General features: G+C 37.3%; 1 protein-coding gene across 1 annotated transcript in view; it reads right to left on the bottom strand.

Annotated features, from left to right (window-relative positions):
- slc27a6 (solute carrier family 27 member 6) overlaps positions 1–14,993 on the bottom strand; it is a 56,738-nt gene that overhangs the window by 24,784 nt on the left and 16,961 nt on the right. The window contains exons 3-4 of the mRNA XM_030149664.1: positions 12,143–12,301; positions 2,235–2,359 (exon numbers count right to left, since the gene is read on the bottom strand). Of these exons, the coding sequence (XP_030005524.1) occupies positions 2,235–2,359; positions 12,143–12,301 (284 nt within the window). The remainder of the gene's footprint in view (positions 1–2,234; positions 2,360–12,142; positions 12,302–14,993) is intronic.

Here is a 14,993-nt window from a genome sequence, read left to right as displayed (position 1 = left end):
ATGGCAGGTTTAAGAAAAAGAAAAAAAAGTGTCTGATCACTGTATACAGTAATAATAAGTCAATGAGGACACAAACATACATGGCAGAAAAAATGTAAAGGGACCAGTAGCCTGCCCTGTGGCATCTCATCCTGTAAAGAGCTAATTAATTGCAGATTCAGGAGCTTTTGTCAAAACTACAACATTAAAGCAGTAACATAATAATAAAGAGCATGATGAAAGGCTACAGTAACACTGGCCACATTGTCCTTGATCAGTAAATAAACATTTCACAGTGGTCAATATGTGCACAAATGCATGACTCCTCATTACTGTGTCCACTACAAGCAGTACATGCACGTTTCATTTGCCAATCGGCAGTGACAGTGCCACCCACGCAAGAAAATAACAGAGGCACAGTGGACAAAGAGAACTTTGAGTGGAGCCTCAGTGAAGGGTGAGTTCTGGCCTCGTACTGCTGAGTGCGTGTGTGTCGATGCGTCCACATCGGGAGGACACAAACACCCAAACAAAGAAGCAGCTTGTCTTCCGTCCACAGTTACTTGAATGATGTAAAACTGCCAATGACTGTAAACAGTGACCTTCTCTCTACGAAGAACGGCTGGTTAAAGTAAGAGCCACTGCACAGCCTACGATAATGATGACAGGCATGAACACAAGACAATGTTTATCATCAGTTTAGTGGCATCAGATCATACGCTTGAGTATGAACTCTCTTTTGACATCTATCTTTTTCATAGGATCTTAGTAAAAGTTCATTCAATTTTCATTAGGGCTTATCTCAAGGCAACTGTACAGTAAAAATGGGTAAGTAAAGTAAAGTAAGTAAAGTAAATTTTATTTATAGAGCACTTTTCACAGACAGAGTCATAAAGTGCTTTATCAATTCAAATCAGAATCAAATTAAGTTTACAGAGACCCAACAGAATCCTTCAGGAGCAAACACTTGTGATTGGTGACAGTGGCGAGGAAAAACTTCCCTTTAACGGGCAGAAACCTCGAGCAGACCCAGACTCCTGAAGGATGGCTGTCTGCCTTGACCAGTTGGGGTTAAAGAGAGAGAGAGAGAGTAAAGGAGGAGAAAAGAGAGAGCGATAGAGATATAGAGAGACTGGGGGGGGGGGGGGGGGACACATGGAGTACGTTATGATGAATACATAGAGTGTAATCAGTCTGTGGTGGTCCTGGGTCAGGTGGGAGACTAAAAAGCCTTTTTGAACAGGAGGGTGCATTCAACTTCATTTTAAAGGTAACATCTTATAGCTTCTGTGTTTAAAATGTGGATAAAATACAACGAACATAATGTCAAAAATGGCTCAGATCTAACCCTAACTTTAGAAAGTTAACAAGAAGTCAAGTCTTCACATGATTGTAAACTATCCATGGGTTTCCGCTTAGAAACATAGAGATGGCCAATGTGGACAAGAGATCATGTGATCATCCACCGTCACAGTGTTAACCTCATAGTACGAGTGAGTTACAACCAAACCCTAACCAGTTCTCCTTTAGTTTCATCTGCTTTCTGGAGTTTTAGGCTGTATGGTGGATAGAAACTCTGCATTTTTCTCTTTGCATTATTTTCTACCAACATTATCAGACAGTAATGAGATGAAGGAAATATGTCTGCATTTTTCCAATATAAACAGCTGCAGTGTTTTCTTTAATAACATTGACTGTGGCGATGTAGTTTGTTTTAATGAATCCAAACACTTTTACAAGCTAACATAACTTTATAATATCTGTGTAAATCAGACTTGCTCCACAGCTAACTGACTTATAGTAATACATAAATAACACATGACATAAACTCTTCAAGTTAACATGGACTAAATCCATACACTTAAGTGGGACAGATGCTAAAGTATCACTATGAACAGACTAAAATAAACTCCCTAACTCAGTGACCTATGGAAGTAACATTAATGCTGCAAACCCACAGGTTACCGCAACACCTATGTGAAAAATACTGAAATTAGACTGATACATGAGCCTTTTAAAACAAATGTGAGCTAGGCAGAAATGTTATGACAGAGCTGTTTTCTTTGAAGGGTACAACCTTTACAATCCTTCTAAGAAGTATATAAGATGAATTTGGATCCATCATAAGCTAAGATTACGAGACGGCCCAACCAAATAAGTTTTGATGTTAGATAAGCTAACTATGTACCGTACATAATCAGTCAGAGCAGAGACAGAAGTTTATTAACAACACTACATTATAAACTAAAGATTACCTTTGGCTGGTTACAGAGGTATCTGCAGACTTCGCCAATATACTGGAAAACAGTCACATTATGTTGTCGGCAGTCGTTCCAGAACTGGGAGGCTGAAAACTTCTTTTTCAGGACACAGGTTGCACCTGTAATTAAACAGACAAAAACACAATTTAATTCATAATATTACACAATACAAAATATAGATACAGTGTAGTGTGGATTGCTTATAAAGTTATTAGCATTTAATATCTGTATAGTCCTACAAAGACAAAGATGGTGTAAATTTGTCAGTCTTGTTCATTTGTATTGTCCAGTAACATTTGTAGCTGATCTGGATGGACTGGAGAAGAGTCTGCAGTGGGCATAATGTGAGTAATCACATAGATAAATGATAAAAAACACTGGTGAGATTATCTCTCTGAAATCTTTTGGGAGTTTACTGGGTTTATAAAACTTTGTGGAGATTTACACAGTTGGTTATTAAGTCCTCAAAGTGTTCCAAAACATTTGACAATACATCAGCTCCAACAGGAAAGGGTTTGGGAGTTTAGGACACAGTTTAATTCATAATAACACGTATTAGCATTCATTTGAAGGATGCTGAGACCTTGACATCCAATACAACAGGACATGAAGGCAAAGATACATATTTCTGCTGACTATTGGTGTACCAGTGTAATGTTCAAAACACGGTAACACTGTACCATAAAAAGGTGAAAGAAACCAAGAATAACAGGTCAGTGGTGAAGAGCCAGACAAATGTGATCCAAACGATGAATAAGAGGGTAAAAGGATGTTCACTGAAGGTCACTGGTGGTAATAACAAATATTGTATATACTGGGGGTAATGAACTATAAATCCAAACAGCAAACTTCTGTTGTGGGAAATGCAGGTAAAGCATGAGCTCTTGCAATCTCTCATATATACGTGAGGCTATTTACACTCCATTTCCCCACTTGACCCTTGGACATTCAAATCACAGATGGTCCTGACAGAAACAGCACCTGAAGAGGAATAAACCATCCAGGAAAACAATAAGAAGATGGATTCCAGAAACAATAGACATGCTTCTACACTGCATTGGACCTGGAGTCTTTGAGAACAACAACTTACTACTGTACACGCACATTAGATCCAGAAGAACCAAAACCATCATAATGGCAGACCTCGTTTCTCTATACAGCTCAGAAGAAACTAAAGAACAAGTGTAAAAGGAACAGCCTTAGAATCTCAAAAATGCCATCATATCTGCTACATATCTAAGCTGGAACATGATTCAGGCACCAGCAGCCCTGAATCTGTCTCCAACACATTTGAATACCACAACAAAAAAAGCCCAGAAACCTCGAGACCATCAACCTCTCCACAACCCATCTAAAGACTACAACTACCACAGCCTTCATCTATAGACCTGCTTGTTCCTGATTCTCCCCCTCCCCCTCCCCTATGTCTGACCTTTGCAGAGTAGGATGTCCATAAGCTCTTTATACGGCTGAACTCTGAAAAGCCCCTAGAACCCCAGTCACACCGGTGTCACTGCTGTGTTACCATGCATTTAAAACCAGCCCATCTCTGAAGGCCATGTGCCAGTAGGGGTAAAGTTATCTGATGTTGTCTTGGATGTCTATAGACCCATAGTTCTGACATTGGTAGTTATTAAGTGTTTCCAAAAACTCACCCTGTCCTTCAAACCAAAGATAACTGTTGCATGTGCCATGATATTGGAGCTGCAGTGATTGTTTTTTGGTGATAGTGAGGACAAATTCCATAATTCACCCATCATAACTCAAGAATTCTACCCAGTTGATTGACTCAGACTCATCTTCACATTATCACTTAGGTCAGGGGCGTCAAACTCATTTTAGTTCAGGGGTCACATTCGGCCTTATAGGATTTAAACTGGGCCGCACCAGTAAAATAATACAAATAATAGTATAAGAACTGATAAATAATGTCAACTCCAAAGTTTTCTGTATGTTTTTGAGTGAAAAAAGCCAAAATTCTGTAATGAAAATGTTTACATCTACAAACTGTACTTGAACATAACACGAACAAATACGAACAACTTGAAAATTCTTAGGAAAAATAATTGCAATGTTGACAATATTACGCCTTGATTTATCATTTATACATGTGCATCACAACGTACAGATCACAGTGGATCTACAAATACACAAAACATTCAGTAACAGGCAGAATATTGCTAAAATTCTACATTTTAGATATTTTTGTAAAAGGTCAGTCTGTAAATGCAACCATCTTTGTGTAATTTTACTTTGTTTATACTAAAACAAAGAGGAATATTTGCCATTTTCATTATTTATAGGTTATTATGATAGTATTTTACTGGTCTGATCCACTTTAGATTAAATAGACCTAAAATGATTTTAACATCATTGGTTGTTAATGCTGTCAGTGTATTTTTTGCGTTTTACAAATTCATCCCGCGGGCTGGATTGGACGGTTTGGCGGGCCAGTTTTGGCCCCCGGGCCACATGTTTGACACCTGCAACTTAGGTGCTTGATGGCCTCATTGAATTTTCTAAGTCAAATGGCCTGAGAGGAAACAAGACTTCTGCAGCTACTCCTTCACTTCATTTTCAGGCACTAGAAAATATAGAAGCGTTAATGCCCACTTTGGCCAATCACAGGTGTTTTTTAGGCAGGTAAAGAGGACTAATACGTGACTGACAGCTGTAATGACTGATTGCTTTTGAGATTTCCTCAGATGCAATGCAACCACGACTCAATGTGCTTCTTCCACAGGGGTGTAAAACAGTACCAGCTCATCTATCTTTATATGTAGTCTTTTAATTTGGGCCAAGAGGAGAGAGCTGCAGAGGGAAGGTAAATATTTTTAGCTTATGCAGCTTTATTCTAAGTCTCCACAAAATACTACAGCACTTCGACACCCAGCACGACAAGTGAGTGTAGAATTTATTGCAGCTACACCTAGTTATTTACACACATCAGTAATGATTCCATGCCGAGTTAAAGTTACACTTCATCTATCAAGAACAATTCACATTGTCACAATCATTTCATAAGAGGGGGTAAAAACATTTCATCCCAACTTTATGGGAAACAGCATATTTGCGACAGTCATCTTAAGCCACGGATGCAGAGATGACAACTTTTTAGTTTGGGGGGGAGGGCTGACTTGTTTTGGTAGAACAAAAGCAGAGAACCAAGCGGGCATGCATACCGTATGTCCCAAAAAAATGTACAATCTGACTTTCCGCTTTGATAACTTTCAAAATAATTAAACAATCTAAATGCTATTTCAGGGTATGAAACTATAACTTATTACCTACATCTTGCAGAAAACCCAATTTAATTTGGTTCAGTGGTCAAGGAGAAATGTGGACTTTGTAAAGAATGTCTTCGGTTTGTTTCTTCCAAGTTTGGCACTTGGATGCTCTTTGCAACCATATGAATGAAAATATTTTGCTCACAACTGACAGGGCAACTAACAAATGAATTCAAATTCTGTGCAGAACATTATATTAATGGCGTGTGAGGTTCTGTTGTTGAAAGATGTATTGATCTCTCAATTACCATTTTGCATTTGTTCCCTACGAAGCTAACATCTGTTGACAAGCATTTCACTTCGATTCTTACCAATTCTCAAACTGCAAATTCGGTATGGTTGGTCAGCAACTAACTCCTGCTCAGACTTTTTCAAAAGAGATTTTTCTGAGTGAGAACACAGTGAACAACTTCGTATTTGTACGGCATGAACACAATGGACAATGCGTCTCCATCCAAAACTTGGAGGGAAGGGACTTGCTTTACAAAGATCCCCATTTCTCCGTGACCACTGAAGCAAATCGAATGGGGTTTTCTGCAAGATGTAGGTAATAAGTCATAGTTTCAAACCCTGAAATTACATTTTGATTGATTCACTTTTTTTAAAGTTACCATTGCAGAAAGTCAGATTGTAATATTTTTGGGTACATATGGTATATGTGACAAGTGTCTCATATATACATGGAAGGTGAGAAGTTGTTTCAAATAAAGGTTTAAAAGTTAATGGTTAACTTATTTTATTGTCTCCGTAGGGAAATGTGGCATCTGCATTTTATCCATCCTAATAAAGTCTTAGTAGTTAAGATTAGCATTAGCATTTAGCATTAATGCATAGCACATGTTATGAGCAGTGATTGAAGGCGCTTAAGGATCAACTCCAGATGTATGGACAGTATGTACCTGTGTTTAAATAGTGACCATTAGAACAGTAATGAAATATTCAGCTATGGCGTGCTTATTTAATTTCCCTTATTGACATTGCTGTTACACTTCTTGGTTACTTTAAGTGGTGCCGTTTGGCACTAGTATTATGAGTTTCAACAGAAAAACAATCTATAGACTGATAAATATGTTCAGAATGAATGGATGTTAATATCTTCAGCTTTGGAAATAATTAGATGACAAAGAGGACAAATGTGACAAAGAAGTGAACAGCCTGTTCTCTTGACTTGTAAATGTAAAACCATTAGTTTTCTTTAGTATAAATAAAGGGGGAAATCCTGTAATAGATTTTACAGATGTGAAAAAGAAATACGCTGTATTTACATTAATGGAAATAAATCAATTTTCCAAGTTTTAAGTTCACAGGGGTTTCACAGGGGTTGTGATTATGCCAGTGGTTTCCAACCTTTTTTGGCTCGTAACCCCATTTTAACATCACAAATTTCTGCCGACCCCAGACATTCAAAACGGAAACTTTTTTTTTGGGCTAAGATGAATTTCTTTTTGATCATGTAATAGTTTGCTATACTATGTTGCAAATAAAAGTTAATTTTGGATGACATTTAGTCTATATAATGTATATTATTATGGACAGAGGCAGAAAAGCCAGGTGTAGATTACTGCACAAAGTCAGGATTTTATTTTCCTTGCTCAGGATATGTACAGTCAGTCCAGCTTGGATTTACAAGGCTGACAATTAATACTGAACAAACAATAACTCATCTTAATAACGCGTCTTAAACTGACTACAATGAACATTTGAAAGATAAACAGTACCACAGTGCTTCAGTTTCAACTTCAGTGTGTCATGTCTATTATGTATCGCGATTGTCTCTCTGAACTCATCATATAGTTTTCATTACTAAGTTTTTTATTTTTGTTTTTATCAATTACTAGAAATTTCAGGCGACCCCAATTGAATTGGTGACCCCATGTGGGGTCCTGACCCCAAGGTTGAAAAACACTGGACTATGCCAAGGCTTTTTTGTGATATACATTTCCCCCCTTATTTTGGATCTAAATTAGTGCAAATATTACAAATAAACTCATAACAAATCTGTTCACTAATGAAGTCAACATGAAACTCCAATTTAATAATCAACAACCTCCACTTTTAAAGAGCTTATTTCTAGAAAAAACACCGCCTGCTTGGGGTAGTACAGAAGCCTTCCTGTCCAGAGTGGTTGAAAAAAAATACAAAAAAACCCATCAGAGCTGCAGAGTGTTTTCTATTTCCTCAGACACTAAATGCCAGACACTTCATATAACCATCAGTTTTTCCAACCATCTGATGCTGAAAACCAATTTAGAAAGAATTAGTTTATGAAGAACAGATAATCAAAGGTCATGTCGAAGGGCTGTTATTTCATTTCCACAGAAAACTGCAGGTAGTCAAATAATGATTTCCAAAGCTGTATGACTGTCAGGACGATGACCTGCTTTGTTTGAATAAGATTTAGACGTCTGCACAAGGAGAACATTGACCTGTCAACTTTGGTAGCAGTTGGAACATATTCAGACATTGACTGCTTATGAAAATAACAGTAGATTTAACCTGTTTTAAGCAGATGGAGAACGATGCACTCAACATTTCTTCAAAAACACATCAGTCAACATGTGTAACCACTAAATCATCTGTTAGATTCTCTGTGTTTACTAAGCAATAATATTAGAAATGGTTCATACAAGAGGACGTCTCCATGGTCACTTTGCAAATAAAATGGGGTTACACAGGGTTAGTGAGCCAGTAATTTGTGAGTCATTCAACCAAGCAAATCAAGCCTTTGCTGGGACAATACACCAATCACATTCATAATATTCTCCATAATAATGTCCAGTTCCCCTGTCTGCTCTGCAGCCTCTAATTAAGCAGTGAGCTGAAGTGAAACAGCAGATCTGGCAGTAATGCAACAGGCCCCAGTGCATGTTTCCCTCCAACTGCTCCAATGTACCTAATATGGAATTAACAAAGACGGTCCTAAAACTTTTGTTACATTAATATTCTGTCGTCTTATTTTGTTTGTTCCTTGTTTTTTTGTGTGTTTTGTTGATTGTTATGTTTTGTTTGATTGCTGCTATTGTTTACTTTGTCTTATTGTTTACTTTATTGTGTATTCATTTAGAATAGAACAGAATAGAACAGAATAAGCATAAGAATAAGCATAAGAATAAGAATAAGAATAGAATAGAATAGAATAGAATAGAATAGAATAGAATAGAATAGAATAGAATAGAATAGAATAGGCTTTATTGTCATTGTACTACATGTTACAACAAAATTGGTTCAGGATGCCCTTACCAAAGTGCAATTATAAATAGCAATAAATATAAATATAAAAACAATAAATATAAAAGCACACAATGTAAAAACAATAAAATACAGCATACACAATAAAATACAACATACAGAAACTATAGACTCATGATTTTTGTTGCCTTCAACGATTTATGCATGTATGTATGTATGTACTTACGTATTTATTCATTTACTTTTCTGATATGTCATTATGGGTGTGTATGTATCTGTATGTGAGGATGATAAGTGAGGTTAACTACTTACAAAAGATATAGACAGACAGACAGACAGACAGACAGACAGACAGACAGACAGACAGACAGACAGACAGACAGACAGACAGACAGACAGACAGACAGACAGACAGACAGACAGACAGACAGACAGACAGACAGACAGACAGACAGATAGATAGATAGATAGATAGATAGATAGATAGATAGATAGATAGATAGATAGATAGATACATACATACATACATACATACATACATACATACATACATACATACATACATACATACATACATACATACATACATTCTGCTGATAGGAAGCTAAAGGATAGACTGTTGTGTGGAGAAGGGGTGAGATTAAATAAGTTATACTTCCTCCCACTCCTTTTCAAATGTGCAAATGAAGTCATGTATATGTATAAGTTTTGTTTTTTTCCATGATTTCTTACTACCTGTCTTATTTCTAAGGACTAAGTAAGATTACTTTGTTTTGTTGCATATTCGAAATAAACTAAACTTAAAAAAAAAAAAAAGTTAAAAATGCATTGTCATGTTTGGATCTAATGTCCACATGTGATTTTTTGGTTGTTCTATTATGTTGTATCAAACTTTTCTATTGCAAGGAACCCAAAATGAGCTCAGAAACATGTGATGAGGACCACTGTGCATGTGATTGTGTTAAAATGTCAAAAACTACAGAAATCTAGGAGATAAGGATATTCTTGAACATTCTATACTATTCAGCTCCTTTAGGCAAGACATGCTCTGCATTGTTGCAGGCTTCATATTATGTAATAGACAATTGAATTTGAGGATCTGATTCTGCTTATTGGATAAGGAATGTGACTCAGGCTCTCACAGACGTGATTAAATCTGATGGATATTTGCAGTTCACCCACCCACTGTGAAATCACTCACGGAAGCTTTGAGTTGTCATCTTGGTTGAACAAATTTAGAGTTGACTATATTTGGACAACAGGGTGGAGTTGGGGAAGACCAGAGGAGTAGGGAGTGATGGGTGAAACTAGCCATGCTAACTCTCTCAGCCACTGTAACTTTGTGCAATGTATTAACACATTTATTAGCAGGTCATATAATACAATAGTGATTAAAGCTGGGAGAGGAAAAAATGTAATCTGAAAACACATGCCTTCCTCCTGCAGCTAAATCTAAAGAGTAAACAAAAATACACAATACTATACCCATTTTCACACTAACATGACACTTTTCCAAGTTTCCGTGTTTAACATATGAGGAAATCTGAACAGGGATGGATAATTAAATCTGTCAATCACATATCCAACCCCTGACCTGTCTGAAAACATCTGTTCATAGTTTCACTACAGCCAGACTACAGTCCATAAGTGGAGAACTGGTAACTCTCAGACTACTTGAATTATATTATACTTAGGGATGGGACTTGAGAACCAGTTCTTGTGAATCAGTTCCCGGGACCTCAGTTCCTTGGAATCATTAGTCTGTTTGCTTAACGATTCTGCTTATTAGTTCTGCAACATTATCATGTCAAATGCGTCATACATCATTTCTGTGTTTTGGTTCAGAAGCCTCTAAAGTCTGGTTGTATTTCAACAGTAAAAACGACACTAGGACCATTGTCAACAGTTACAGAGTTTCCATTATGACAAGGGGTTACATTACCTTCAACAGGTTGAAACAGTTAACCACAGCATCCAGTTAATCTGCACCAATGGAACATCTTTGATTGGCTGTTTAGTGAAGGAGGTGGTGACTCTGGAGGCGGAGCCAACACCAAGGTGTCCTCTGTCACAGCCGCTAACATTAACTCTTTTGGTGCCAGACAGTTAAGGGGCTAATAAGCCTTAAAAGTGCCACAGAATTTGGCCGTTTTTCAGTATTTCGCGTCGTTTTTATAATCAAAGTCTGAATCGTCATCAGAACTCATTTTCTAGCAGATGGGACTGTTTTGACAGATCGCTGTGTTTACGATATTACTACAAAATGGCCATCTAATTTGCATATGATTTCATTCATAAATTCATTCATAAAATTTCCCAAGCAGAAAACGAAACGCAAGCTCTTCCTTGGTCAAAAACCGCTCGGTAACATCCGACCAATTGCTACTTAGATTCAAAACGCACCGGACGCAGCCGATTCATTATTGATCGTAATTTGCAAGAAGATTTGAAAGAACGTCATCGAAATGTGAGAAAGAAATGGGGGTGGATGGTTTGTTTGTACACAAATATGGCGTGTTCTCCAAAGCCGATCTGATCGGCCCGTGGCATTGAAAGAGTTAAACTCCTCCAGGTTCTATTGATACTGTTAATGTTCATGCCATTTCACTGCGTCAATCTGCTTTACTATTGTTTATGAATATTCTCCATGTCCTAGAACTACATTTAGATAACAACGAGGCTCAGAGGCACATTTAACTACACCTTTGTAACTCTTTTGTTTGTTTGAATTGAAGGCAAAATGCTAGTGCATACTCTTAGCCTTATAGCATAATTGCCCAAGCCATATTTTTGGCCAAATTGTGATATCTGCATGAAATGAAGCAGCAGTGTTAGGAGAGTAAAGTTACACAGATATCATAATTTGTCCAAAAATAGGACCTTTGCAATTATACTCTGAGGCTAATGGTATTTGACATTAAAAAATCCATTTGTACTATAGTTTATTCTTTAACACAGTGAGAATCAATAAGAGAATCTTTACAGCAGTGTTTTTCAATAATTATTATTAATTGATAAAAAAAAAATTAAATAAATTACTAAAAATATATTTTTTAATGATTCTGAGAGGACCAAACAGAGAATGGAAAGATTTCTTCACCCGCCTGGCCCCACTAAGACATCTCCAAGAGAAAAATGTCTCTGTTTTAAATGTCCAGGATCGCCAGAAATTTGTGATGTTAAAATGGGGTCACGAGTCTAAAAAGGTTGGGAACCACTGCTTTACAGACTCGAATCGATAAGTGACATCATTAATGGGACCAGAATCACTAAATTCTTACTAATTCCCATCTCTGGTTATGGCCTTGATAATGTGGCCAAACAATGCATCCAACTCCTGCATGTTGTGTATTATATTACAGTTTGACCTATAACAGTAAAAGTTATGGTTATAATGCAAGTATGAGAGGTGTATCCAAGGCCTACCCAGTTCTATAGTTCCTCCAATGCCGATCAGCGAGGCCGCGCTGTGGTAGAGCGGCAGAGGGGTGTAAATCACATCATCCTGAGTGGCCCCGTACGCCCAAAAACCTCCAGCTGCCTTCAGGCTCTGTAGGTGGCTGATCACTGCAGCTTTAGGGAGCCCTGTAATGAGAAACAAGACGAGAAAATTCAATGAGGCATCTACTCTCTTTACATCAGCAGCATCTCATTTCTAAACATTAATTGAAATAACTGACAAAAACATCCTTCTGAACTAGGGATGGGAATCGAGAACCAGTTCTTTTTGAGAACCACTACCCAGTAGCTCGATTCCCTGGAATCGTTTGCCTGCCTGCTTAATGATTCTGTTTACTGATTCCGCCTTCATTGTGCATGCGTGATGACGTCATATGCACGCTGCATTGTTTTGGTCAGAACGTAGCCAACATGGCGTTGAGGCAGAAATGCTCCAAAAAGACGACACCAGGTCCACTTGTAACACTTGGAAAGCTTCCATGTCTTCAAAAGGGTGAAATCCTCCAATACGTTAAAACATTTGTCCACAGCATGTGATTCATTTACTTAGCGACACTTGTGAATCTAGCGGCAGAGTGAACACCAGGCCGGTTCTGGTGCGGGCAACAAACATCCTGTCCCCTCAAATAAAAGTTTCTGAAGGTAGGTTAAAGGAAATTAGGTGCACAACAATGGGAGACAGGAATTAGTAAAACATCTTAAGTTTCACTTTCACTGTACGGTGCCCCCCCTGAACTAGACCTGGTGTCATCTGTTATTATTATTTGTACATACTGTATATGTTACATTTTCTGTGCAGAGATGAAAATATAAAAGACAGTTAATGCAAACACACCTGTTTATACTCTTTTATCCCCTCACCCAATGAGAATCGATAAGGAATTGGATCGATAAGCCAAATCGATAATGGAATCGGTATTGTTAAATTCTTATCGATTCCCATCCCTATTCTGGACCATTGGTGGCCTTGGACTGCACAGCCAGCTCTATGATAATGGACTGACTTGAGGAAAATTTCTACCATGTTTTTGCAGTAATGGAAAAGGAAGCTGCTGAGTCAGTGGTGGGTTTTCCAGCCCCGTCATAATGACAATATCCTCTAACCCACCGTACATCAACCCTTCACGCTGCCCTCAGTTTTAATAAGCAACCACTATGTTTCAATAATCAACAGGTCATGCATTTATACATGTGATGACAGCGATGAAGACAGCACTACGAACTCAACTGAAAGCATTTCTGTTCAGATATTCAGTGTAAACCACAATTTAAACCCTTTATGCAAAACCTGATCTTATGGTGCATTAAAAAAAATAAACTAATAATTGTCAAAAAAATGTCATCTGCACCTTAGGGTAAGTATGAAAACCTTCTGACTGGATGATCACAAAGTCAAGGGATTCCCAAAAGGTCATGATATGTTTGTGTTCATTCTTCTGGCTTGTATTTTGATAATTATCATAGCACGTACCATTGAAAAGGAAAGAAAATTCAATGTCACAGTAAGTTTTTTCTATCCCACTAATTACCTTCCTTTCCTGACACTGGTTGCACTGCAGGACTAATGCATAAAATCATTGACTATATCACTAGAGTTCACGTCCGGACTCCTGGAGGTTTTAACTTTAGGCAAAAAACCTGAGTCATACATCATGAGTCATGAACCCTAGTTCTAATCTAACATCCACACCCTGATATATTCCCATTAATCTGACCAAGCACAGTCTGTGCCCCAACATAAGCAGATAAATCATGCTTTTATTTTATAGTGAGGTATTACATGAGCTTTAAAAGACACAAATAATCGATAATACAATGGTTATAATGCATCTAGAAATGTTGATATGATAGTTTTGGCTCAAAACCAAAATAAACTGAAATTATTATAGGTTGAATTTTTCATTACATTTTACTTTCAGTTTAATTTTGAGGATGTCTAAGTAGTAGTTTTATTTACTTTTATTTTATTTAATTCCCTAGATTTGATCTTTTTTTTAAAATGAGGTTGTGAATCATTGAGTTAAGTCTTGATTTACTGTATAGAAGCTGGTAAAGTTGAAAAAGTTTGCATATTGTACTTTCATTCTTTTGCACCTTAAAACTAAATACTGGGAAGAAAAACAAACAAACTAAGCTCATTACGCCTGCAATTCGATTTTCTTTACAAAATTGTTTGTCCACTGTTTCCTCTAGGTTCCATTTACAAAAAGTGTGCTGAAGCTTCTGGTTTATCTAATGTAGAATACTGACAAAGATATTTTCAAGGGCCAAATATTTTTTTCCACAGTTCAGTAAAAACAGGCCTATGTCAAATTAGTAAACTTATCTTATATTTGAAAAATTACCTACGACAACATAAGTGACAGCTTTGCATAATAATGCACAAAATAAAAAATACATGAGCAAATTTTAGTCAGTAATCATTACAGCTTCATTAAAAGGCTTCTCCTTTTCCTTTTTTAGAGGTAGCATTAGCCTCGAGCCTGTTATCCTCATTAGCCCTACATGAATATGGTTTGTCCAATCAGGTTTGAGTTCTTCCACTTTCTGTCCCTGGACGACATGTTGAACTCAAAGTTATTCCCAAGGGTCAGATCATCACCTTGTATGATAGCTACTCTGTTTATCAAACCATTTACCTCAAATGAACATCTGATCCCTTAGCCTCTTATGTTATTTATGACATCTTAAAGTCCAAAAACAAAAACCAATAGATCTATCAATCCCAGGGTGGAGCTCTAACTCTGGAGTGTTTACATCAGGATGGGCAATTGTCAGGAGAAGCAAGAAGCGGCATCTGGGACATGCAGTGTTTACT

This window comes from Sphaeramia orbicularis, chromosome 12 (assembly GCF_902148855.1).
Source record: "Sphaeramia orbicularis chromosome 12, fSphaOr1.1, whole genome shotgun sequence".
In the NCBI taxonomy this organism is placed as follows: Eukaryota; Metazoa; Chordata; class Actinopteri; order Kurtiformes; family Apogonidae; genus Sphaeramia; species Sphaeramia orbicularis.
This window is presented reverse-complemented; position numbering and strand designations above follow the sequence as displayed.